General features: G+C 39.9%; 1 protein-coding gene across 2 annotated transcripts in view; it reads right to left on the bottom strand.

Moving 5' to 3' along the window:
• Nucleotides 1-25,661, bottom strand: part of ARMC9 (armadillo repeat containing 9) — a 57,910-nt gene that overhangs the window by 7,006 nt on the left and 25,243 nt on the right. For both annotated transcript variants that reach the window (XM_005418971.2, XM_031055468.1), the window contains 13 exons: nucleotides 25,459-25,551; nucleotides 24,214-24,304; nucleotides 23,182-23,305; nucleotides 21,545-21,684; nucleotides 20,694-20,770; nucleotides 19,696-19,770; nucleotides 18,566-18,656; nucleotides 17,189-17,247; nucleotides 12,661-12,765; nucleotides 11,410-11,525; nucleotides 7,150-7,274; nucleotides 3,703-3,832; nucleotides 156-325 (listed from right to left, as the gene is read on the bottom strand). In XM_005418971.2, coding sequence (XP_005419028.1) covers nucleotides 156-325; nucleotides 3,703-3,832; nucleotides 7,150-7,274; nucleotides 11,410-11,525; nucleotides 12,661-12,765; nucleotides 17,189-17,247; nucleotides 18,566-18,656; nucleotides 19,696-19,770; nucleotides 20,694-20,770; nucleotides 21,545-21,684; nucleotides 23,182-23,305; nucleotides 24,214-24,304; nucleotides 25,459-25,551 — 1,396 coding nt within the window. The remainder of the gene's footprint in view (nucleotides 1-155; nucleotides 326-3,702; nucleotides 3,833-7,149; nucleotides 7,275-11,409; nucleotides 11,526-12,660; nucleotides 12,766-17,188; nucleotides 17,248-18,565; nucleotides 18,657-19,695; nucleotides 19,771-20,693; nucleotides 20,771-21,544; nucleotides 21,685-23,181; nucleotides 23,306-24,213; nucleotides 24,305-25,458; nucleotides 25,552-25,661) is intronic.

Below are 25,661 nucleotides of genomic sequence, written 5' to 3'. Positions count from 1 at the left end.
TAATTACATGGTTGTACATCCTGCAGATGACAAGCACAATGTCATACACTCCTGGCACATTTGTAGCCTACCACTTCATTCCTGAAGAGTTTCTACAACGCTCCCTCCTTTCCCACCCAACAATGACAAACAGAACGATGACATTTTCCACTTACTCTGTCTACTCCTTGTAGATCCTGAGGAGCTTGGATGGCTTGATTGTAGGGGTCCAGACTGAGAGAACTGGGGGGCAATGGTTGGGACCTTTCCCTTCCTGGGGCTGCTGCTCTGCCCGTCAGGAGTGCGCAGGATCTTGGGTTTGCTGGTGAAGGCCAGGGCAAAGTCACTGGAGGAGGAGAGGGAAAGGGTCAGCAATGCATGGAGAAACACATCTGCATAGTGAGGCTGCAAGCAAGTGAAACCTGCAGTACATGCTGGGACAGCCTGGCAGGTGCTCAAACCTCAGAGAGGCTGCAAATGGAAAGGAACATGGCACCACAGGCACTGCCTGGGCCGTGTGCTCACTGCACAGCCTCCAGCCTGGCTCTTGACCTGTCCGTCCTACCCAAACCTCACTCTGCACAAGAGGAGTGAACACGGGTACTTAAATTACCTGCAAACCAGGAACTGAGCTTTAGCTTGTTTTCTGTTGTGTTTATCACATCCAGTGACTCGTTCTAGGGTGCAAAAAATACACAGATATGCTACAGCACAGGAACACCTCCTTTTAGGGCACAGACACCCGGATTTCTTCCAGGTACAGGTCAGTCTTGGCAGACATAGGCAGCCTCCCTGGCTCCTGTCTGAGATAAGATTTGTAGAACGCCCTGAAGGCTTTGTCAAGAGAGCAAAAAGCTGCGATGGCATCTCTAAAATAAATTCCCTAAACACACAGGTTCCTTGCTCACACTGAGAACATAAAGCAGGTGCTGCTATTTCACAGTCTGCAAAAATACCATTCTTTAAAATTTAGTCAATAACTGTGTGGGGATACACTGCCCTTCCTTGCCGCCAGCATAAATATAGCTTTTCACAGTTAAAAAAATGGAGGCTACCAGGAAATAGCAAGTCTCTAAAATAATTCTGAATCTAAATTAATGTTTGCCCGAGTGAGTCGATTTTCTCTTAAGAGGAGAAAAGGTTAAACTAAAGTAACAGCTACATGAAAACTTCATCATATTTAAAAAGGGAAATAAAAGAGCCAAAGGCAGGACATCGAAAGGTGCGTCTAAAAACCGGCGATTCAAAATAGAAAGTCCCCGTGTTATTAGCTCCATCAAAAGAACCCTTTGTGACCATCAGAAGGGGTGATTAGGGGGATTTTCAAGATATTTGATCTCCCCTCCTTCCCTGGGAATGCTGCTGAGTCAGTACTGATTAGCCCTTCCATAGCCCTGCTTCACCTTGCCGGGAGATTTGAGCAAGTGTTCCTTTTGTATTTTAAATAGCATATTGTCTGTATTTCGCATATGTATATGCTGCTGTTGAGGGCAGAGACGTGCTAACTGCTCTGCTAAGAACCATCTCTGCAGCCCTCTGACTATTACAAGTGTTAATACTTGTCTCAGCTTCAAAGGAGGAGGTGGGCGATGGCAGCAGAAACAGATTGGTAAAACAACCAAAAAATAAGACTGGCTAGATAAAACCTCAAGGCGTGGACCACAGAGATATTTAAACATCTTTAGCTCCATATAGCAATATAGCAGTGTCATTTTTATTGCTTATTTTGTCATTTAACTCAGTCTGACCCGCATCAGTTGGAACAATCATTTGTTCCTGTAGAAATAAAACAGCTGCAGCAGAAATGTCACTACTAAGGTCTCATTCTTCTCTCCAATTGATTTTGCATCCTTTCACTCAACTCTGAAGTTGGCTCCCAATTTACACTGCTAAGGAAGAGGGGAAAGGGAAGTGTCCACTTCCACAGCCCAACTCAGCCCTCCTTTTCTCATACATACCTCTTCTAGGAAGGTCTTGGTATTTGTCAAACAGGTATTTGCCTCCAGGAAGGAGGCAATTCTTACAGTGGACAAAACTATGAGCAAAGAAGTGATTTATTAGTCCTGTTTGTTTTGCAAACAAATTATAGTCTGCGTCCAGGAGTGAAAGAATGAAAAGGCAGGTCTAGTTGCAGGTATTGCAACACCAACATATTAACAAAAGACCCTTGACATAGAAAACCCTGTGCTCTCTTCAACTGAGAATGGCTGCATTCCTGTATCTGTAACTCAAGGCTGTGTTTGGAAATCCAAATTACGGCATGCATGCTGAGGAAACACAGGGTGAAAAGATATGATCTTCCTCTGCAGGATACTGCACCTGTGCCTTCACTTCTATAAATCCCATCCTGAGATTTATACATATGTTTGTGAACAAATATTAAAAATTACGGGGAACACACCTTTTTAATAATAGGTTATGTAGAGAAGCAAAGCATCTCACTAAGGTGGGGGACAAGATGCTGCCAATTTTACTTGCTTCCTGGAAGCAAAGCCTGAAAAATAATATCCCTATCTCCACCACAAAGCAAACAATTTGGTCATAAATTTGTATGGTCTGTTTGTATTTCTATTATGTGCTTAGCTACAGTTACAAGAGACAACAGAAATAAAACCAGCAATGCTGGCCCAGAGGTATGACTCCTAATCACTTCAGTTGAAAACAGTGACAGTTTGTTGACAATGTATAATTGCTCAGATCTCCCCATGGAAACAGTACAACTGGGGAAAAAAACCCAATCAAACAACCAAAGCCACACCAGCCCCCCAAAAACCCCCAAACCACACACTGGCATCTTTAAGCATGAAGGAAACAAAGTTCTAGACACAGAATCTTTCTGAAGTGCTAGAGCCGAAATTGACACAAATAACCAAGCACTTCTGAAAAATTAGGCGCATAAAGAGTTGTAAAAGCTTTCCTTTAACACATCTCCACCCATTCTGTGTTTTAGTTCTGGAACATATTTGCTTTTAAAATTTGTCTACACTGTTTAAAACTTGGCCCAATCTAATTACCTATAGGAAAAAGCTGTTAATGTCTGAAGGACAAATGCAGGCTCTGAAAACTTTGGTAGACTTTAGTCCAATTGCTAATTAATTCCTTGTTCTTATCCAAGATATAACATCACAGTTGTACACGTGACAAAGGCTTCACAGAGGGCTTAAGGTGAACAGGATAAGCAGGATAAGGAGAGCAAGACCTTGAATTTTACAGGAATGATTTCAAGGAAGAGTTGAAACCCATTGCTGGGTGATCTCATAAATGAAGGACTCTGGTGAGCAGTGCTAGCAACTCAGAATGTTTAAGCACTCTTAACCCAGTTAAATGCTTCATTTTTCTTCCTTCTGCATGTTAATTCCTGTTCCCACAGTCCTACCTATTTCTTTACTAATAAATGATTTTCATGGACTACTGTTGAGTCATATAAGGAAGCAATCAGGAAGTTTTGTTTTCACAAGGCTGCATTGAGCATACATGTGAAGTTCATTAATAATGTCTTGCTTGAGACTTCCCTCATTCTGAACCAGATGCTTAGAAATGGAGCAGCTGCCTCTGGCACAGCAAAGGGTATTTTGTTTGGCAAGCACAACCACAGCTGTCTCAGGCCAGACTACATCACACATCAAGTAACTTCACAGATTGTCTTTACAGCAGCATGGAATTAGCTGGTAAATCCTGTCAGACTCCTCTCACAATTTTAGGTATTCTCTGGATAGATCATACCTGTGTGATTGACCATTTATTTTGTCCTCAGTGAAGTCAGCAGACTGAGAAGATAAGGTATCACCAGCTGGGATGTGTTGGTCCATTCTGTGGCCTGATGCAAATACTTCAGATGACTTCATTTCAACTGCTGCTTAAAAAAGAAACACAGTTCAGTGAGGAGTTGTCTCCTTACAGTTTTATTAGAAATACAATCAAGTCACAACTCCTGCTGTATGAAGGAAACCTTGAGGTTTTGGCAGGCTACTGAGTTTGTGTGGCAGAGTATATTAGGGCTCGTCACCTGAGCAAAACAGCTGCAAGTGTGATAATTTAAGCCCTCTGCAGTTGGAAAATAAAACTGGCTACACTGTGCACTTGCAATGGGATAGGACCATGCAGACCTGCAGTTAACACACATCAGCTACATCCAATATCTCATTAAAGCCACAGGAACACAACCCCTTGCAGTTGTTGTACATATCCACAGTAACAGTTCTGTTAGACTCAATTTCTGCCTTACTCTAATGGGGAAGTGAAAGACACTCAGTTTGCTTAGAACCACAAGGCTACCAAGATATGCAAGTTCAATGAAAGTTTAGGGAAAATCCCTAGCTCCATTCCTGCCATGCTCAGGACAGGCTGCTGTCCTGGTTTGCTCTCTCATGCTGAAAAGAATGCAGATCAGGTCACTCTCAGACAAGCATTTTGCTGCCCAGCACATGTTCTGTCTGGCATTCAGCATAGTAAGTGTAGGAAGATGACCAGGGCTCATCTTTGATCACAAGTTTTCTGCCCACAGGAGACAAATAAAAAAGGGTGCAAGAATGATTGATTCTTTACCAAAGCATAAAGGGGGAGAGGATGGACCCAGACAAAATCAGACCAATTCAAGAACAATAAAATATTTCCAGGAGGACATTAAAGAAGGATGCTCATTTTTGGTAAACAAAAGAGGATCAAGGTTCCTTGAGGCTAAACTTAGCCTCCTTGAGATAGCCCCTTGAGGAGGCTAATTGTTCACATGAAGTTTTATTCTGTTTTTTTCACTCATTGCCTCTTACTATTCATTTTGTGACTTGGCTGCATGAAACTCTGAGTCCCAAGGTACTCATGTGATGCTGGGAAACAAATATTCTGAAATAAGCAGGCTCCTGGTACTGCAGAATGACCATCAGACCAAGATCAGAAGTCAATAAACAGCATATTTATTACACAGCAGAGATGTTTGGCAGAGCATCATGAAAGCCTCTAGAAGCAGTACCATTATTTTTACACATTTCTGTTCCCTGCTGTATCTTAGAAGGCAACAGAAGAGAAAGGGCTTATTTTCCATTGTCTTAAATTAAAGCCTTTTTAATTTAAATATTATAATCCCCAATGCCTTTTGGAAACGTGGAGATGTTCAAAGACCCAGCTCAATTATCATCCTGCAGAATTAAGTCCTGTCACTGAAATAACAACCAGGGGGTCCAGCAGTGCAGTCCCTCTTTTCTCTTCTTTTTTTCTTACACCTCATTTCTAAATCTCAAAAGATAAGAAAGACAAGCATATATGTCACTGCTACTTGGAAAAACCCAAAACAAACCTCAGGCCATCTTTCAAGTAGCTCAGTGTTATTTTAAAGCCTGAATTAATGCTAGGGAAAATCTCCTCTGTCACAGACAAAAATTATTTCTGTTTTTACATTTATAATGCATATAAACTAGCAGTATGTTGTATATTCTGACCTCACAGATTTTTCTGCAGGAAAATAATATAATCTAGTAGTCTTATTAGTAGCCACCTGCATATAATTTTGACTGAAAGCAGCTAACAGAATGTTTTAAACAGAGGCTACAAGCAAAGTTCTGACAAAATGAAACATTTAAGCTGGCAGAAATATCTTCAGCATGAACACTTTAAATCAATATTCATCAAAAACTAACAATATTTGCTTTGCTGACTGACTCAGGCTGCCTGTTTAAACCTCTTCACAAATCTCTACAAAACAATCAGACAGCATCAGTAGCACAGCAAAAGTGACAGAGGTGAGTGCATGCATCTCACTGGAAAGAGATCAAAATCTGTTCACTTGGGCTCTGGATGGCTGCAAAATGCCTTAGGAACTGCATCCAGTTACACTTTAAAACACCTAATAGGAACGCCCTTGATAACTACTTGGTTTAATTTCCTTTGCAAAGCACAGGTATGTAAAAATCCTTTCTTTTTTTCCTTCTCTGCAGGAGCACTGCCAAGTCAGTATGCTTTTACTTGGTTTACAACCTTTGCTGGTGTGAGTTGCTGACCAAGGGCAGCCAAACCCCCTGAGCTGTACTCAAGGTGTTACTGTGCACAGTGAGGCTGAGAACAGCAGCTCCCATTGCTGCACAACAGCAAGAACCCAAGTGCCCATCATGGACAGGAGCTTCTCCTGCTCCTGTCCTCCTCTCCTTCAGCATGTTACACTTATCAGCTCTGGGCATTACACAAGTGAATTCCTGTCTGCAAGACCTCAGTTACTTTTCTCAGAATCCTTTTCATTTCCTTTAGGAAATTTTAAAAAAATAGAATTAAAAGTATGCTATTCCTTTACTGCTTCAAAGCATATTTTTCAGAAAAGAAAAGGCACACTTAGCCTGAACTTATTAATAATTCTGTCCCGGATATGCTGCAAGATCCTTTATCTATGACTGCTGAGCAAATTGCCTTAGATCTATATTGTAAATGTTAATGAATCCCTGCAGGAAGGTTGAAATTCCAACATCCAAAGTTGCAAGATCTCGTGGATATCAGAAGTTCAGCAATCGAGTAGATCAGAAGGCTATAACCTTTTAAATTCCATCACATGTTTCTGAGCTCTCAGGCCCAGCTGAGTTTGCATTCATTTCAGCTGAAGCTGCAAGGGCAGAATCTTTAACAGCATCACCCACAATGCAGCCACACAGCACCAGGCTGCCCATCCTCCACAGCCCTGGATGGTCTGAATGCAGTTGCAAATCTCAGCAGATAACTGCAGCTGCCTTCAGCTCTAACACTGAGATCCAGCCAACAGAGCCTGCAGGTGCCAGCAGACAGTGATTCATTTAGATCCAAACAAGGGATATTTGATCAAGCAAGGGCCTTTGCCTGTTGGGAAGTGCACTGCCTCTGGCTGCAGCTCCTTCCCTGGGGAGGGGACACTGCAGAGTATCCTTCACACAGCGGAAGCCCTGAGATTGAGCCTTGGCACTCCCACAGGAAGCAAGATGGAGTGAGGCAAGTGAGACCATTGGTGTCTGCTGGCCACACGTTCCCTTCTGTGGCCATTCTTCAGCTGCAGGGTGCCCCAAGGCCCTGCAGACTGACCCAGGCTCTATAAACAGAGGGCCATTCCCACACTACAAAAAAAGAATCCCCAATCTACAACACACAGTCCAGGCCCCCCACACCTGCCCCAGTCAAGGAAGATGTCAGCAATTAAGAACAGCACCCACAGGCCATCCTTACATGAGGGGGAAATGCAGAAGTCAGAAATGCTGGACTGTCTCCCACCACAAGTGGAAGAGGCACCACTTGCTGGAGACTGCAGCTTCTCATCCCTGTCGTGACAGGAACTGGAACCATTTTCTGGCCTGGAGGAGAAAGGTGAATGCAAGGTGAATGCTTACAGTATAAAAAGTTTAATCAGAGTAAATTCTAATTTCTTCTAATTGCCTGTAATGACATAATACACATTGAAGTTATTTTAATTTTCATATTGCAAACCAGTACTAAGGATGTAATTAAACTGTTTGACTGTAGCTCCCCCAAACCAGCTGACATCAAACATATTTGAAATTAACATTTTTTCCTACTGCAATAAAGGAGCTGAGGAAAGGAAACTAACTCCCTGCAGTCTGAAGACCCAAAATACCACCATGACACTTAAAGAAAAAGACTGTAGAAATGGCCCTGAGAGATCTTCAATACTTAGCTTTTTCAAGGATTTAAGATTTGCTTCTGAATGTTCCAAGGATTTCACTTTAAAGAGCAATATGCAACACTGACTTAAAACAAAGTAGGCAACAAATAAAACACTTGATTTCATAAGTGAAGTGGATCAGTGGGAAACTGAAGCAGCTGAAGGACAGAACAGGGACACAATTGCTTACTAGTAAGCAATAAAACACAGCATAAGTGAAAGGGTGTGAAAAGAAGAAAGAAGTTGGCAGACACGGAAAGTTTCCCTGCCCAATACCAGGTTAAGGTAACTAAACCACATTTCTAGTAAAAAGGATGCAGTCCAAGGAGGCAGTTAATGATTTCACAGCTAAATCAGTTTCTAAGGAAATAGCTAGCAGAATATTAAGTAGTTCAGGCCCCCCTGAGTGATCTCAGCCAGCGAGTCTTTAAAGAAGGAGGGAAAAATGAAAAAAAAAAAAAAAAAAAAAAGAAGGCAGCTTTCCAGTATTTCCTGATTCCCTCAGCTCCATACAGCAAGAGCTTGTCCATACAGGGATCCCATGACAATTCATCTGAAGTAACTAGAGCCTTGTCTGCACTGGGAAGTCATAGAAAAATTAGCATGAAATGGCTTCTTCATGTGCAGTGGCTATTCTGCATTAATTTTCTGTGTGAATACTTCTATTCAGCACTAAAGATCTTCACCCCCCTCCCTTTTGGAGGTATGAATCAACAACTCAAAGAGACACGTTATAGTATCTCCTCAACTGCTTCCTCTTTCATGATGTTTTTAAATGGAATATATTACATTGAGTCTCACATGAAGAACTTCAAACAAGTTATATTCACTTCAATTTTGAATGGCAGCATTTACAAAAAATTTTAACGTAGTTTAACCACTCTGCTGAATACGAGACTTCAGATAATTCAAATGAACTGTCCTGGATTGTATCTGGTAGACAAGCTGTATCCAGGGCAAAAATGTCTAACATTTTTCGTGAGATTTCACATGATACAAGCCACTTAAATTATTTAAACTACAAAATACATCCCGTTCAGATATTGCTTTCAAATTAAGGCAGCTAAGTCTTTATTGTCTTCCTCCTGCAATAATTTCCAAGTGAGTATTTCCTTATTTTAGTAAATGAATTTGTACTAAAATTAGAACAGCATAAAAGCCATCAAAGCTTGTCCTTTTTTGCTGCAAAATGTAGTTCGAGGACGTCTTCATCTACTCACTGCAGTTTCCTGCACACAAATTAGTTAGGTACAAAGGACAAACTTCTCATTCAGGGTGGTACTGCTTGTTTCCTGCTTAAAACATGGGAGCATCAAACACTCATAGTATTTCTACCATTTGGGCAGAGCAGGAGGGAAATTAATTTTCACTTACTTTCACAGTGTTGGATTTCTGCTGTTTATATTTCTCCTCTTTAGTTTGCATAGTGAGGCAATCTGTAAAGGCTGCTTCACACCATCAAACTAACACTTCTCTTAGACCAAGAGCTACCAGAACCAGCATGATAGAAATGTGGTTTTAATTTGTATCCAGCAGTGACCTGCAGCCGTCTTGCAGAGGCACAAGCTGCACAACTGAGAGGATTCAAGTTGTGCCAAATACAAGACTCCAGTCACTCCAGGATCCTGGGGCATTTAAGTAAACACCCTGCCTGGGTAGAGGGTGCCAAAGAGAGGCAGCAATCACTTCCAGAGATTATTTCTGATGCAAAAATTGCAGTACAGTACATGACACAGGGAAATAAAAGCCACTCCCATGGGTTTGATACCATTTTTTTGACTTCCCAGAGGAAAGCAATTTCATTTTCACAAGCTTGGTTTTCTCTCCACTTATAAAGCAGGAAGGTAAAGCTTAGACACTCCAGTGATAATGATGATTTATTCCTGAAAATATACTTTCTAAATAGGCTGTAAGGCTGCCAGTCAGGGACTGAAATGGTTCAGGCCTTAAACATTATGAGGAAGGAGTTTTGCCCTATAGCAAAAACAGTTTAAAGAAGCTGCAACCACAGAAGCCCCCCCTCCTTGAAGATGCCTGGCTGGAACTTTGAACTGTGAGTTAAGCAGCTTAGATAAGATAAAGATATGTTCAATCACCTCAGGTCTAGGGAGAAGCAAACAAGGCTGAGAGCAAGGAATGCATCCACAAGAAAGCCTAATGCAGCAGAGAATCATCCCTGGCTGGGTTTGGGGTGAGGGACACCACAGCCCACAGAGGCCAGGTTTACACAGACTCCCCCTGAAACGAGGTGGGGAGGCGGTTTTGGGTGTAGCCTCTGGTCAGAGGCACTGAACATCCATCCTCCCTTACACAAACTGGCCCAGCTGTGTAAACCCCCATCCCCACAGGCCACATCCATGGGACACTGATGTGGGAGGCAGCTGAGGGGGTGTCACAATCCATCAAAGAGCCCCAAAGCATTCCTCAGACTCATTCCGAAGGCCTTGCACCACAGGACTGCACGTGAGGCAAAGTGATGCAACAGCCACAGAGCCTGCTGCAATAACTGAGTCAAAGTGCCCCCCCAGGGGAGGTACCTGGGCATTCCCACCTGGCCTGGCCATGTCCTCATCCATTGCATTCTGTGCTTTTTGGGGCACCCTCAGCACCAAGAAGACCAGAGCTGGAGAGGATCAACAGAACATCCTTGGGATCCATGGAGTGGTGAGACTTTCTTTAATCTGTCTCTGTCACTGTCTTTCTGCGCCTCCACTTCTTTTCTGTTTCTTTCTCTTCCTTCTTCTCCCTCTCTCTCTCATATTTATTATCAAATAAAATGCACAATATTGACTTTGGCATATGGGCTCATTAACACATTAATTTGGGCAGACGAATTTCTAGTAACTTTTAAAAACAGGACTGTAACACTGCCCTAACAGCCAATTCCACAGGATGAGTCCAGGTCTCCAAGCCCACCATGGGGAAAATACTGTGCAGGGGAAGTGGGACCTTGAACTCTAACACTGACTCCACAGTAAAGTGGCAATGTATATTGAGTATTCACACTTTGTTAGTCTTGTAGTGTCTCAGATTAAGTATCCACAGAAATAAAAACATTAAATCCTCACAATAAACATGCCTGTATCATAGCTACCAAATCCAAAATTATGCAACTGAAATTTTAAAAATCATTTTAATTTGGGATCTCATTGATATCTTACTTCCTCACTCAGGACTGTGAACAGGACAAATCTAATCTCAGAAATTAAGATATACTTGTTCTAACAGAAGGCAGTGAATATTCAAGGAGCTCTACATGGTAAGACTCCTTTATTCCATTTACAATAAGCCTTCTACTCTGACTCAAATCACACCAAGAGCCAAGTGCCATAAACACTTCTGATGGAAAATGTATTTCTTCCAAAGCAGGGAAACACAACATAACAAGATTTTTATCCTATCCATTTTCTTTTTCCTCTGTCCTCTAACAAACCTCCCCAGAGCAAATACGCTTTATTGCTTGTGAAGTGGAAGACCCCAGGCATTGTAGACATTTGGTGCAACTTTCCAGTGAAATATTTTACAGAAGATGCAAGAACATGTGGGATATAATGCAAATTTAAATCAACCTGATCAGTATATATTCATTGAACTATTTTGAGCATGTGACCTCAGCCAGTGGACCTTTCTCTGCCTGCAATGTTTTGCTCCTTTTTTTGAAATTATCCACAATGAATGACAATGGCCATGCACTTTTAGATAGAGAAGGTTTAGCTATTAGGCATTGTTATGGGCTTCTTTTCTTTGTTGTTATGCTTTTTAAAAAACCTTAAAAATCCAACTTCGTCTGATTTGTTTGGACTTACATTTGATATGCAGTTCTGTGATAACCTGGTGTCACAGGTCTCTGGAGAGGCTCATCTATACTTTGATGGACACCAGCAAATTGCTTCTTCTTAGTTTTTGGAGTGTGAGTCATTATCTGATATACAGAAAATGAATAAAAAAAATTAATGCAGTGGAAAAACAGGTATTTGAAGCCATAGAGAAAATTCTTTAGAAACATTGCAGCAGAAACTTAATTGCATTCTGGTGTCACTGCATAAAACTTCCTGGAATCACTGAAAGCTCTTTCACAACATCTTCTCTCAGGTCACTTTTCCATTGCCAGGATTCTGGACTTTTGAATCCAGAAGGTGCACATTTATAATAGAATGGGTTGGGTTGGAAAGGTTCATAAAAACCATCCAGTTCCAACCCCCCTGCAATGGGACACCTTTCACTACATCAGGTTGCTCAAAGCCTCATCCAGCCTGGCCTCAAACACTTCCAGGGATGGGGCTGCCACAGCTTCCCTGGGCAACCAGTGCCAGAGCCTCACCATCCTCACAGGGAAGAATTTTTTCCTTGTATCTAACCTAACCTACCCTCTTTCAGTTTGAAGCCATTCCCCCTTGTCCTATCACTACATGTTCTTGTGAAAAAGCTCCTCTCCAGCTTTCTTGTAGACCCTTTTAGGACTGAAAGCCCACAATAAGCTCTCCCTGGAGCCTTCTCTTCTCCAGGCTGAATAACGCTGCTCTCTAAGCCTGTTTTCACAGGAGAGGTGCTCCAGCCCTCTGAATATCTCAAATTAGTCACAGCACACTAAATGGCATTCATACAAACTTTATGCTTTTTTACTTAATAGCTTTTTGCTGCTTGAAGTAAGGCAGACAATACTTGATCCGGCACAACGCCTGCAGGAGCAGTTGACTTTTCAACTTTTCTTTTTTCTAAAATAATTTCAGACCAGCAGAATGTTCCAGTTATTAACCTGCTCAGTACTTTGCTTTGTGTGCTCAGAGTCACTGGTGTAGCGCTGGAACCCTAAGGCTGCCTGTAGCTTATTATTAAGCCACAGCCTGACCACCCCCTGTGAAAGGGTAGCTCCTTTCTCACACTGGTTCTGCCTCTCCTGAGCAGCAGCTCATACACAGACTGTGAAAGATCCAGACTGCTCTGCAGGTAGCACCTGCCTCTTCAAGGAACAAACTGAATAAAGTGATGAAACTACTGAAATGAAACACTTAACCCAGGAAATTAATTTTTTAAAGATTCTAAGGAGTGGTACTCACTCCCAAGTACTCTGTTGTTAGCAGCTTCTCTCCTGAAAGCTCCCCCAGCTGAGGCAGCAAAACCTCATCTTTGTCCAGATCAGGCTCCAGGATGTCATTGTCCTCCTGCAAGGCAACAAGAAACTCAGGTGTGCAAGGAAGCTTTAAAGCTGGTAATTAAAAAAAAAACCCCAAAAGCTGGTACAAAAAGCTTGGAATCAGTATTTCAGGATAAAAAGATCATACAACGAGGCAACAGCCCTCTGTTGATTTTATTCCACAAACCCAAATGTAACCAACTACAAGTAAAAACTACCAAGAATTCACTCTCTGGTGCCCATTTCTAGAATAGCTATGGGTGATCCATCTTTCATGGAAGATCTGCAGCTTCTACAGATCAAAAAAACCATGAAATTTTGAAGTTTGAGGGATTCCTCCAGCAAACCAAAACCAGTAGTACAAGAACAAGACAGTACTTTTGCTTGTGTTTTGCTATTGAGAAGAATTCTCTCCTGTCCTGCACAAGATATCCTAAGACAGACCCACTCCCGATGAAGAAAATGTTCTTTGCTTTTGAAACCTGTTGTGACAGTAAATGTAAATGACTGTCAAAAACAGTAAATGAGAAAAAGTAAAGGAATCATTCTAAAAAAGTATATTGCATAGTTATGTAGAGAGTCTGGCACAAATTCCATTAAAAACAATGTCCACTGGACTCTGATGAACTCCAGAGCACAACGAAAATGAAGATGTGAGATTTAGACTCAGTTTTAAATAGTCACAATCAGCTTTTAATTTTCTGGAAAGCTGGGTATGTGTGAAAAATAACACAGATGATGGCAAAAGGACAAACACTTGTAGACTAGACAAAAATCATCTGTATCAAGCAAAAAACAACCCATCACCTCCCACCCAAGCTCTATAAATAGGTCTGAGGGACTTTTTTTTTTTTAACAAGGTTTCTTAATGCAGCCAATCTGTTCCCTGACATTATTTAACCTGCCAGGTAACCGAGCCTGAAAGTGTCCAAGCGTCCCCCCTCTGCCTCCTTGTACAAAATAAGGACTTTGCCCATGTGCCATCACTCCACTGCTGAAATAACACAATTGGTGCCCTGTTCCCCACTGCTCACAGGCTGCAGCAGATGTTGGAAGCCAAGCCCTTTAGGGTAATGGCTGGAAGCCCTGTGATTAAGCCCTTTCTTTTGATGTGCTCTGTGGCTGAAGTGGATTTTCACACTGCAGCTCTCTGATTTTATTGCCAGGTGCTGAGTGACAGCGGATCACAGGGTGTCTGATAAATCCTCACTGTACAGGCACCTCACACAGCTGCAGCTTGTAACCAAGCTTTGGAATCAGAGCTACAATATCACATATTCACTTTAACAAGCAGCTTTTCAAGATGGTCCAAGTCAAATAAAAAAACAAGCGCAAAGATCAAATATTGAAGATAAATTAAGTTAGTATTAACAGACCAGTCAAGAGAATATTGAGCACCAGGAAATACACACTGTGACTGTGGGTGTCAACACACCCCAGAAGGCTGACATCTCAGGGCTGGGTATGTACTCCAGGAACCAGTGTATCTTAAGCTCTACACTAGTTAATTTAAAGCTTACCAGCCAAACACAAAAGCCAATTTATTTCTCAATAACAGCACACACAGAGACATTTTTTATATGGTTATGTTCTCCAGCGTTACGCAGTACAGAATCCTGAACTTCTGAAATCACAGAATTTTCCTCTAACAGGCTCAACTGCATCTTAGCCACAGTGTTTAGGAGAAAGTAGTCATTACCACAAGATCTGCTCAAAGCCAGGAGAGAATTCATCAACTCTAAATTAAACACAGATAAAAGCAAAAAAACTCCATGAAAGGTAATAGTAACAGCACTGGGAACATTGCATGCTCTTGCAAATAATTAAAGCTGGAGCAAAACCTGCAAATTAAGGCTGCATGAGAGTCTTTTTGTTGTTTCTTAAGTTGAAAAGGTATAAATACATGTATTGAGCAACAAATTCTAACATCAGTAAGCAGTCTGACAGCATGTCACTAAATTCGCAACATATGGACATATCCTGAAATGTATTCAGTCTGTAGTGGTTTAAAAGTTACATAAAAGTAAGATTTTGGATAAAATTTTCCAAAACTTTCTGTTGCCAGATCACAACATCAGATGTTATCACAGAACACCATTGAGAACAATAACTCACTGCAATTCTAAAATACAAAAGAGTTCAAATCATTGAGGTAGTGAGTCAACAAATCATTGTTTATTTAACAAAGTAACAACATTATGCATTACTGCCATTATATTTGTAAACTATATTTTCCAAACTGAGGGACTAAGAAAACAGATGTCCTTGTAGCAGAACAGAATTATAGTTTCCAGCAGCAATAAGGATTCAGAACGTGTTGCAATTAATGTTACACTAAAAACAGTTTCAAATTTGGCTTTTCTTTTTAATATAATGGCGAAGATAATGAAAAACTGGAATTGGACACAAAAGCCTGCAGTTGTTTTTTGAGTCAAACAATAAGAAATGCCAGAAGTCCATTTTAATCACATGATGGTCCAGTGGCAAAAATACATTTCAAAAGGACTTGACCTAGAGCCTTTGCTGGGATTGTAAGCAGCAGCAACTCATTTAGGGGGTAGGACTGAACAAGAGAATTCACCTTCCTTTCATTCCCAGGAACAGGTAAAGTGATGGAAGTGTTGAACATTATCATGCAATTCAATGCCACACCTTTCAGGAAGGAGCTCCTTATTCACGTGTTTTCACAACAAAACACAGTATCCTTTAAAAAAGTATATTAAACTTCAAGCAAAGGTATTATCAGCTTGGATTCTCACTATACACCCAAGACACTCAAAGCCTTGAAACGTCAGTTAAAAGGTGTAAAGCAGCATTTTAAGCAAAGTGAAGTTTTAATGATTAATCTCCAGGAAGCTCATCTTGCACCACAAGCATTGATTTTCAGTTGGAGGAGTGGAAAGATTATAAAAAACAGACTTCAGGATTGCAGGAGGTGAAACAATTACAATAATCTAATCCTACAAGAAAAGTTTACTGTATTCCCTTAGAATTCACTTAGAACTCTCCCCTAAGAATAAAAAGGGGAGAGTTGATTGTTAAATAAAACTTATTTTCTAGCTCTAAACTTAGAATTTCCACACAGCTCTAACTTTAGGCAAAGGGATTATTATTAGCTATTGTGCCACAACACAAAAGGTATACACAACACAAAAACTGAATAAATAATGCAACCAGTGCAAGGCTTCCCTGGATACTGCCAAGCAAAGGCTGGACCCTGCATGATGCCGCACCCCATAGCAGCTGAGAGCACACCGCACCTGCTGCAGTCAGGATATTTGCATTTTTATCTGCTCCCAAAACAGGAAAAGGTCAATGTGCACTAGAAAATGCATGCTGTCACGCTGCAGTAACAGGAAAAAATTTCGATTTCGTTTTCCTCAGTCACTGTCATTCCCATTAATGTGCAATGAGCTAATAGAATGTGGACACAACTAAATATTATCTGTCTTATTCTTTGTTGGTTGAGGACAAAAAACTTATATTTAGTCTAAAAGCATGGTTTTCAGTGAACTTCTAATACAAGAACACACACATACGCACACCTAAGTATGCACAAATACTGTTTCCAGGACAACTACTATAGCTGTTCTTTTAAATTTCTCAAGCAAGGCTTCTGAATAAAATAAAAATGCAGTAGGGTAGATTTCCTCAAGATAAAACTCCCACGTAACTGCTGACACTGTATTTTCAAGCCTCCACTGTGCACTTATGGCAATGCAGAAATGGCAACACCACAAGTGAAAACTGGGTATAACATTTCCCTCACAAGATTTACATCTTGCTTTAATTAAGGTGATCCAGTATGTTGTGTTGTCTACACCCATGGCTCTATGAAGACAGTTTCTTAAAAGATGTTGAAATACGGGTGTAGAATGCATTTATTAGCAGAGAAGGAAATGCAAAGCTAATCATCTTATATTTATTATTATATAGTTTCTCATGCTTATTTTATTTTATTTTCTCATGGGACTTATTTCTTATTTGTAATAACTGTTTCCCTTTCTTACATTCCAGCAATTTATTAAATATATTTCATAGTTTTTAAACAACAAATGAAGTCACACCCTGAATAGATAATGATACCTTAAGAAAAAGTGATAACCTGTTTATAAACTATTCTGGTAATATACTTTTTTTTTAACTGCATCCAATAGGTCTGCTTGAAAGCAAGATTCCTACTGCTACAGTAACTCCTCATCTCTTCACTTATGTCCAGTCAATCCTTTAATTATCACAGAAGTGGTGAGTTGCTAAAATAAAAGAGTAGGACTTCAAATGAAAAAAAGGTAATGGAAAGAGATCCAATTTTCTTGTTAATGCCAGAATAATTAAGTAAATGTAAAAACCAAGAGCAAAACCAGAAAACAATGTCTGGTTTATTGACACAAATATTTTCTTTCTAGAAGGTTAAGGATTTTTCTAAAAGGTGCCAGAAAGTCTTTACTTACTTCCTCATACTCCTCTTCCTCATCATCATCAGACACAATACTGTCATTGAATGGCTCTTCTAGAAAGAAGCAAAACAAAATGGTGTCAGTTAAGTTACACATGTACAACTTAACAGGATCTCATTATTACCTCAGTTTTACAGGAGCAAGATTTAACCTGCTTCTCATACAGACATTTCTTTTTCAGGACAGCTATTGTAATCATTTGATCCTATAAGCATTCTACCAGAAATCACTGAATTCAATTCATATTTTGGAAAATGGCAGAAATAGAAACACTCTGGAATAGTTACTTTCTCAGAAAATCCACCATGACACCTCACTGTATTTACTGACAAGACTTGAATGAAAGTGTGTGCACTTGCAAGTTTGTCTATTTTTCAAATATTTTTTAATAAGAGACTCTATTTCTCCCTAAAATTACTTTAATATTATACTGCTTTTGTACATAAAAAGTTAGTACTCCTCCAGAATACTTATTGTAAGTTTTGGACAAAATTATTTCCTCAGGAAAAGAGTGGCCAGGCTTATACTGGAAATCTGAATCATCAGTGACTCCGACAAAAGCTCTTAAAATGCGATTTTCAGGTAGAAGAGGAGCGGTTCTATAACCTTGAAGAACAAATATTGTATAGTGGCAATACAGTACATAAATATTTTATTTGTTCTTTTATAAGGTAGAATTTGTAAAAGTTCTAACTTGCAAAAGAACAAAAAAAAAGGCTGTGTTCTCTTTCCAAAAGCCAAACAGAGCAGTTCAACTTGTTCTATGTTTACTGTACAGAAAGATGCAACCAGAACTAATCTCCTTTTCATTATTTGCTTTCTCTTTCTTCAGTCTTCCTTTCAGTCACAGGCAACAGAAAATGGAATAAATATTCCACTTCTCAGTCTGTATTAACAGCATCTACAACTCTGATAACCCATCAACATCCTCTCCAAAAAGGATGGTCTCTGCTCCCTATTCAGGATAAGCCATTTCACATAAAGCTACACCTCAATAGAGCAAGAGATGAGCACAGACAGACCTAGTCCCTAAATCCTATTTTACAAATTTCTACTGCATTTTTGCAGCTGGCAGCAGTCTCTCATTACTATCAGACCACTGCCATGAAAGAAAACAGCAAAGGTAATTTTATTTATGATCCCAAAACTTTGGAATTGCGTCTTACTCAGCCTTTTATTTCTTCTTTATTACTACAACATAAAGGAAATTTTGAAATACATTACTTTCAAATCCTGACTTTCATTATTCACCCTCTCTCAGACCATCACACCATTGTTACTCTTTGAGGTTTCCAATGCCAAGTAAAAACATGAGCTTTTTTATGGCTTTTGTGAAAGATTTAAAGCTCTGATAGCTGCCTGTGTTCTGACCTGAATTGAGTTGCTTGATAACAAATTCCATCTGTCGAACCATCTCTTCATTTCTTTCCTTGATAAAGCAGCGCAGAATTTCTTCCATTCCCTGGATGTAGCAGAAAACATTGGAAGATCAGTATTTCATGTCACCACAGTGACAGAGATCTGTTAGCTAAAATATCTTTTTTTTTTGGTCAGGGAAGACAGAGGCAGTGTGAAGCAAACCATGGTGGCCAGCTCCAAGGATGCACAGACAAAAGAAATATGTTTTCTACATTGCTTTGAGGCTTAAACAGAGACATGTCCAGGATGAACAGCAAATTTTTACAATAGATCTGTTGCTTTTGCCTTCTGAATTCCCTCCACAATAGTCATCAGAACAGGGTAAAATTTGCATCCACAGAGACAACAGTGCAAGGTTCAGAGAAAGGAAGCAGAAAACAGAACCAGCTTTGACTTTAAACCTGGTCTCTCTCTTTATGGCTCCTTATAGCCTTGATGTTGTGTCTTTAATCATTTATGATCACTTCCAATCCTCTGTGAGATAGAACATCTGACAACAATTATGCCTCCATGACTCTCTGGGTTAGTTCTTAAGATACAAAGACATGCTGCTGTCCCAGGAACAGCTTCCTCGGACACAGAAGTTGAAACACTGTCATTACCATTAGACTAACTTTCACAGGAAATCAGTTCCTAGTTCTGAAACCTTCCTCCTGCTCCTTCCCCAAATAACCGTGTCTACAACAGGCAGAAGGAAAAGCAGCAAGAAGTCCTTTTAGTGGCTACTCACTGGTGCAGAATAAGTGGAAGAAGTAGCAGGAGAGATGAAAGCATCTCCTGGGACCACAAGGAGTCTACAAAATGCTAGAAGGACACACAATTCTAAAACAACATTTAATTTATAATTCAGACAGAATCCTTCACTCTACTGGGGCTCCACTCCTGGGAAAAAGACCTGGAAATATGGCAGAAGTGTTTGAGAGAAATAATTCATACTTCCCTGAGGATCAAAGGGGAAGGGTCTCTTGTGGGTTCCCTTCTCAAAATGCCTTGGCTCCCACCTCACAGCCCTGCTGTGCCCTGTCTGGGCCATCTCTGGCAGAGATGTTGATCTTCATGCTCTGCAAAGCAGCACTTCTTACCATTTCTCTGGCTTCTTCTCGGACAGAAGGGATGGCCAGAATACTGTACAGTACTCCATTCACATATGACTGGACCTAAGAGGAAGGAATAGTAATACCATGAAGAAAAACTCTTCCATTCCTCCCAGCTGACTATCAAAATATAAGAGCAAAAGTATAAAATTACTATACTTCAAAGAGTTTAACCAGGCTAGACTGGACTTGCAGCAATTCCCACATGGGAAGCAAATATTCCCACATGGGAAGCAAAAATTCCCACATGGGAAGAAAATTTAGGATGCAAATATACTGTGATATGGTTGACCTAAACCAGTGTGCTGCATGCCAATTTCCCAAACAGCCCCCCTGCTTCTGATAATGTATTCTTGCAAATTTACCTAGCCATAAGGAAAAAAAAAAGGAAAAGAAAGAGAGAAAAGCAGAAAAAAGGTTAATTTCTGACAAACACTAATAGCAGTACAAAAAACAGGACAAAGAACAGGGAAAAGTCCCTGCCAGCATGAACTCAAGACAGACTTCAAGCCTTGTAGCCTCAGGCAGGACAATAAAGCCAAAGCAGCTCCATGAATGTCACAAGTCTTCTACTTTCTTATAGCATTCCTTAAAACCACAGCAAATGTGCTCCCCTGCACCTGATGTTTTGCATCACACATTGTTCATCTCATGAACAGTCAAGCTTGAGATGAATTGGTGCATGACATTTAAGCAGCATCAGAAGCTGCAATCAAGGCACATGGACTGCATGGTAACTGCATCCAAAGCTGCCATTCTTAGCTGCCAATGTTTGTTAAAGCAAAACATGCTTCTGTTTAGAAAGATCTCTGCTCACCAAAATAAAATATATGCATTTGTGAATTTTAGGCAGAATTCATGCAACTTAATTTACAAGGATCTAATAAAGGAAACAAAACCAATTTATTTTTTACATTTTTTCCTTTTTTCTTTTTTAAATTTTTCTTTCCACCTTTTCATTAACCCAAAGTTTGATGTACAAATACCTTAGGATTCTCATGGTCAAGAAGACCAGAAAGAACTCTGAGCATGGCGTTTGGGATACTTGCACATATTTTCTTCCCTGCAAAGGGAGAACGCATAAATAAGCTTGAAAAACAGAACAGATCAGAGCAAGTTTCTTTCTTACTTTTTAGAATCAGTATTGAATATAGTTTCCACAGAGCAATACTGTTTCTTGTTCCTGACAAATGCTGCTCAGCACAACTGAGTTGAAATCAGTGAAATTACTCTGTATTTATGCAGTTGTAGTCTTGGACAGGATGCAACACAAAGGGGATTTAAAAATTTACCAAAGGCATTTTTTTGCTTACAAGAAGCAGATGATTTTTCACCCTTTTTCACCTTACTTTGCTTTTTAAAAGGAAATTTAATTTATGCTCTTTTTAAGTCTCTGGATACAGAGAGGATCTTATTTTCCTGGGGGGAATGTCTGCTTTGTAGAAGTGAAAGCAAGGTGAAGGTTAAGCTCCTCACCCTTACTCCTCAACCCAGTTCTGTCTGTTTACAAAGAAATCTCTTACACAGAGTTTGTAAGTGGACACAAAGTGTCCTTTGAAAGGTGGGCCTGAATGTAGCAATGGCAGCCTTCACATACTAATATAAAAAATCATCAAATCTTAAAGGGTGCCATTGCTTAATTCTTTAGAATTCCCATAACTGGAATCTTGGGAAAGGAGATTTGCTCAAAAGCATTGGTTTTAACACTCAAATATCTCTGGTTGTGGTTCCTGCTGCTGATTGTAGCCCCTTGAAAGAATCCTGGTAAAACAGGAGAAAAACATTCACAATCTTCTCTATTTCTTGGAATAAGGTTGTAATTCAAAATGTAAGACACCTGCACTCCTCAGACAAAGATTCATGAGCAAGGCAGCACAATACTCCAGGTTGTAATCAGACAGGCAATCTGGGTCTATTAGAACATCAACCAGCCAGAAAATGAGCCCATCCTGGATCATTGCTGACTGCAGTGTGCGCCTAGGATTAAAAAACAAAAACAGATTGCAAATCACAAATGTCACATCACAACATAAAGAGCTTTCATATACATTTATGGCCAGTACAAGCATATTAAAAATACAATAGCCTGCCCCCAAAAAAATTAAATCCCTAAACTACCTGTTTTGGCAGAATCACTAAACTAAGTAATTAACAAAGCCTGAAGAAATTGAAGATGGAGATTCCTATATGGTTAGAGGACTAAAACATTGTTGGATAGATCAAAGGGTTTTGTCTTTTGTTTTATTTTGTTCTTTTTAAACCTGTGAACTGCTGAGGTAAATTTCTTCATTGTTTTCTAGGGCTTCATACTCCAGCTAAAATGGCATTTTCAATTGTCTTTTTTAATTGGTTTAAAAAGGCAGCTGCACACAACAGATCCATAAAACAAATTAATTACTTCTTCTGTCACAGGTAGCCATAGCACTGTAGCACTTTTGTACTGCCAATTTGACAAATGAGGTTGTTTGCTTGAATCTATTTGCACTTTTCTCTAGAGATTCTTAAATCTCATGCTCTTTTAACTCAACTTGTAGTTGCCCTCAAAGACTATGGTGAATAAAATGCCAGGTGGCCAACCATGATCTACAATAAAAATTCTGCACCTTACAATACAAAAAAAGAAGTATATACTGGTAGAAAAGTCTTACTGAAGAACAGAATTTTTCATAACATTATTTCCAAGAGTCATTATACTTAAATTGCAAAGATCAAAGCAGGTGCTTTCCTGGCTTTGGTCCTGAAAGCTCATATGTTTCTTAGTGCTGGATATTGCAGCAGGTCTGTGGCATGGACTAAGCAAAACAAGGGAGCATGCGATCACATATTAAAAAAGTTTCCCTTATGTCAAGTATCTGGAATTAACCTTCTATAAGATTGTTACTTTTTAGAAAATAAAAAACTTCCAAATTTTCAGTATTCCTCCTGACTGCTGTGAAAACAGAGCTCCTATCATATTTATTTGATAAATAGAGCATGCCCTTTACTGCTTTTGTGTATTTCTTTTGTGGTGGGCACATGAGTCAGACTGCTAATGCAAAAGTAACAAGACAGTCTGTGCATAGACTGCTCCAGGAAGGGGGTCAACAGGATAAAGATGAAATCCCTGAAAAATGTTTGCAGAAAGGATAATGAAAACCTTATGCTTTGGAATGCAACACAACTCTTTCTTCCGTGTAGGATTGTCAGAGCTTTCTACATTAAGATTTTCACTTTCTTCAGTTAAGGAACACATACTAAGCACACAAGGCTGGGGCAGGAGATGCACATTTATTTGACAGCTGGTAGGAAGTCAGGTTAATTCAGTCAGCAAAACTGAATTCTCCTCCATAACAAGTGACATTGCTTTCATCAGCCATCAGGGGTTCGGATGATTGTTATGGGAAGATCAAGTGCTCTTCTTTCCTCCCTGAACAGAGCCTAACTAGCCTGTATTTCCTCCCCTGCTGTCACCACCACACGCTGTGCTTTCATCACCTGAGGCTGAATTTCTGCAGAGCCCCCAGAACATTCTCCCATGTAAGGGAATCCTTGTCTTCAGCTTTCAGTCTGTCCTCCAGCATTTGCAGCAATGTTGGGTTCTGAGAAAGGTAGGCACGACCTGGTGCAAAAAGTGATGAAAGAACAGATGCTGAGATAGCAGCTATGACAGAAAACCTTCCCCTCTTTGGAAAAGTAAGCAGGATTGACCTCAGTTTCCTCTTGACAAGCCACAAACTTGTGCCAAGATCCAAACAAACCTGCACAAAGTTGTGTAGCAGACCAGTCGCATTCAATCCAGACACTTGGGGTATCAGAGGTCCACAATTGTAAATCAATACCACACAGAATCCACTTTCAGTATATGCTTTCTGATCTAGCAGTTTTGTACAATCAAGAAAAAGAATAGAAATGTCCAAGGAGCTTGGGAAAGTCAGGTGCCCTCTTGCTACTGACTTCAAATGAGATTTCAGCACCTAGCAATACTTAGCTCCAAAAATAGCAACAAACCAAGAGCTAATCTGGGACAGGCAGAGATACAAAGCTGGATATATATGCATCTGGATTGTTAGCAGTGATGCACAAAGATTTATTCAGGTGAGGACCAGGAAAATGCAGGAGCCACAGTAATTACTATTGCACAACCTGGTAGCAGGTCTGGCCACAGAAAACCTAATTAATGGGGGAAAATTAATGGAAAAAAATCCCCTAATTAATGGGGGTTTTTCTCTTTAACCCTCATGGAGAAACTGAAGACTGTATATATTAAAGGCAGTATCTGAGTAAGTTCCCACACAGATCACAAATCATCAAAACAAGTCAGAAATACTGAATATACAGTGTCAAAATGAAAACTTTCCAGATATTGAAAAACTGTTTTGAATGCATGCTACAAAAGATAGTGAATCACTAGAAAAAGGGTGCAAATAAGGCTCTAAATTACCACGTGCACTGACATGCACTTGTGAAGCACCAATAAGACAGCATTATATGAAATTGTTATCTTATTTTTTGCAGTGAATCTTTTACCTTCTATCAGTGAAGCAAAAGCATTGATGAGCCTTGCCATATACTGTCTGACTACTTCACTCTTAGAATATAATAATTGGAGGACACTTCTCTGAAAAAGAAAGCAGATGTTAATAAATCACAAAGAAGGAAAACACAAAAGTTAGTCTTACTATAATGTTTTAAAAGCTTCAGTAAACTTACACAGAAAAAACCCAAACCCTTTGAATGCATACTGATGCATTTGAATGCATGATGATGTACAATTTCTTTTTTTATTGGCAACAGGCTGAAGGACAGATGAAAAATGAACAAACAGGCAAAGTACAGCTTCTCATCTGAGTCTGTTAAAACACCATTAAACTCTATGGTGTAGAATGGAAGTTATATTGAGCCAACACAGTCCAGTTAAAGCTGGTACCTAAAATTAATATTCAGTCAGTGACAAAAAAGCCCCCACAAACCAAACAACTTAGCTTTGCTGATAAACTTAAGTGCAGTAATATTACCTGAACAAGAATGCTTTTCTTTGACAACAAAGAGTGTGGGAAGCAGCTCAGTAACTTACCAACACCACCACACTGAAATTATTTATCTGCTTCATTTCAGGCTTTACATATAACTTCCCTCTTACAGAAATTTAGAGGGAGAAAAACTGATGGTTGATTTAATAATCCTTTATGTTTCCTAGTGGTACAAGAGACTGTTGCAAAGACAATAAAGCCACAGTAAACCAAGTAGGCTCAGTGCCTTGAACCACTGGGAAACTCAATTATGCACAGGAATGAAAAAAGTTGTGCTTTTCTTAGCAACAGTACTGGGTTATCAGGGACTGAAACAACTTTTCAAAATCAACACACCAGAATTCCCATTTCTAAAGAAAGGTGCCAATCCACCTCAAATTCACAGAAACACAGTTGATCATTGCAGGTGCAAAATGACACATTTCATAGCGGCATTGGGACTGAAGTCCTAATTTAGTTCTTATCTTTGATCAGTGAAATGAATTGAGTGTATTATTTAACAATACACAATCACTCAAAAAGAGACACAGCATCTGATAAGCAAGACTTAAAGGGCCTCAGGCTTCGGTTCAACCCACAGAAGTGAAGCACAGGGAGCTAAATGTATCACCCAGTTTTGGCACTACCTTTTTTTCCTTCTCCTCTTCCAGAAAGCAATAAAATTTTATGATCAGCACTTCATAGACATAAATGAACAATACCCCACAGAAGCTGGACAACTGGCAACTCAGTTTCAGCTGACCTGACAGTTGCTGTGGCAGTCCAGGAGGTCATTACTAATGTAGGCTTGCATGATAGTGTCTCTCTGTTCTCCAGGATATGATGTTGTCAAGCGCTAAAATAAATAACAACATAAATAAACAAGAGAAAAAAAACCACAAAAAGCCAAAACTATGGATTGGTGACCCCTGGAGATTTTAAAGGTGCTGATACTCAATAGCTGAG

Source organism: Geospiza fortis, unplaced genomic scaffold (assembly GCF_000277835.1).
Source record: "Geospiza fortis unplaced genomic scaffold, GeoFor_1.0 scaffold172, whole genome shotgun sequence".
NCBI classification, from domain to species: domain Eukaryota; kingdom Metazoa; phylum Chordata; class Aves; order Passeriformes; family Thraupidae; genus Geospiza; species Geospiza fortis.
Note: the sequence above shows the minus strand (reverse complement) of the source record. Positions and strands in the feature narration are given on the sequence as shown.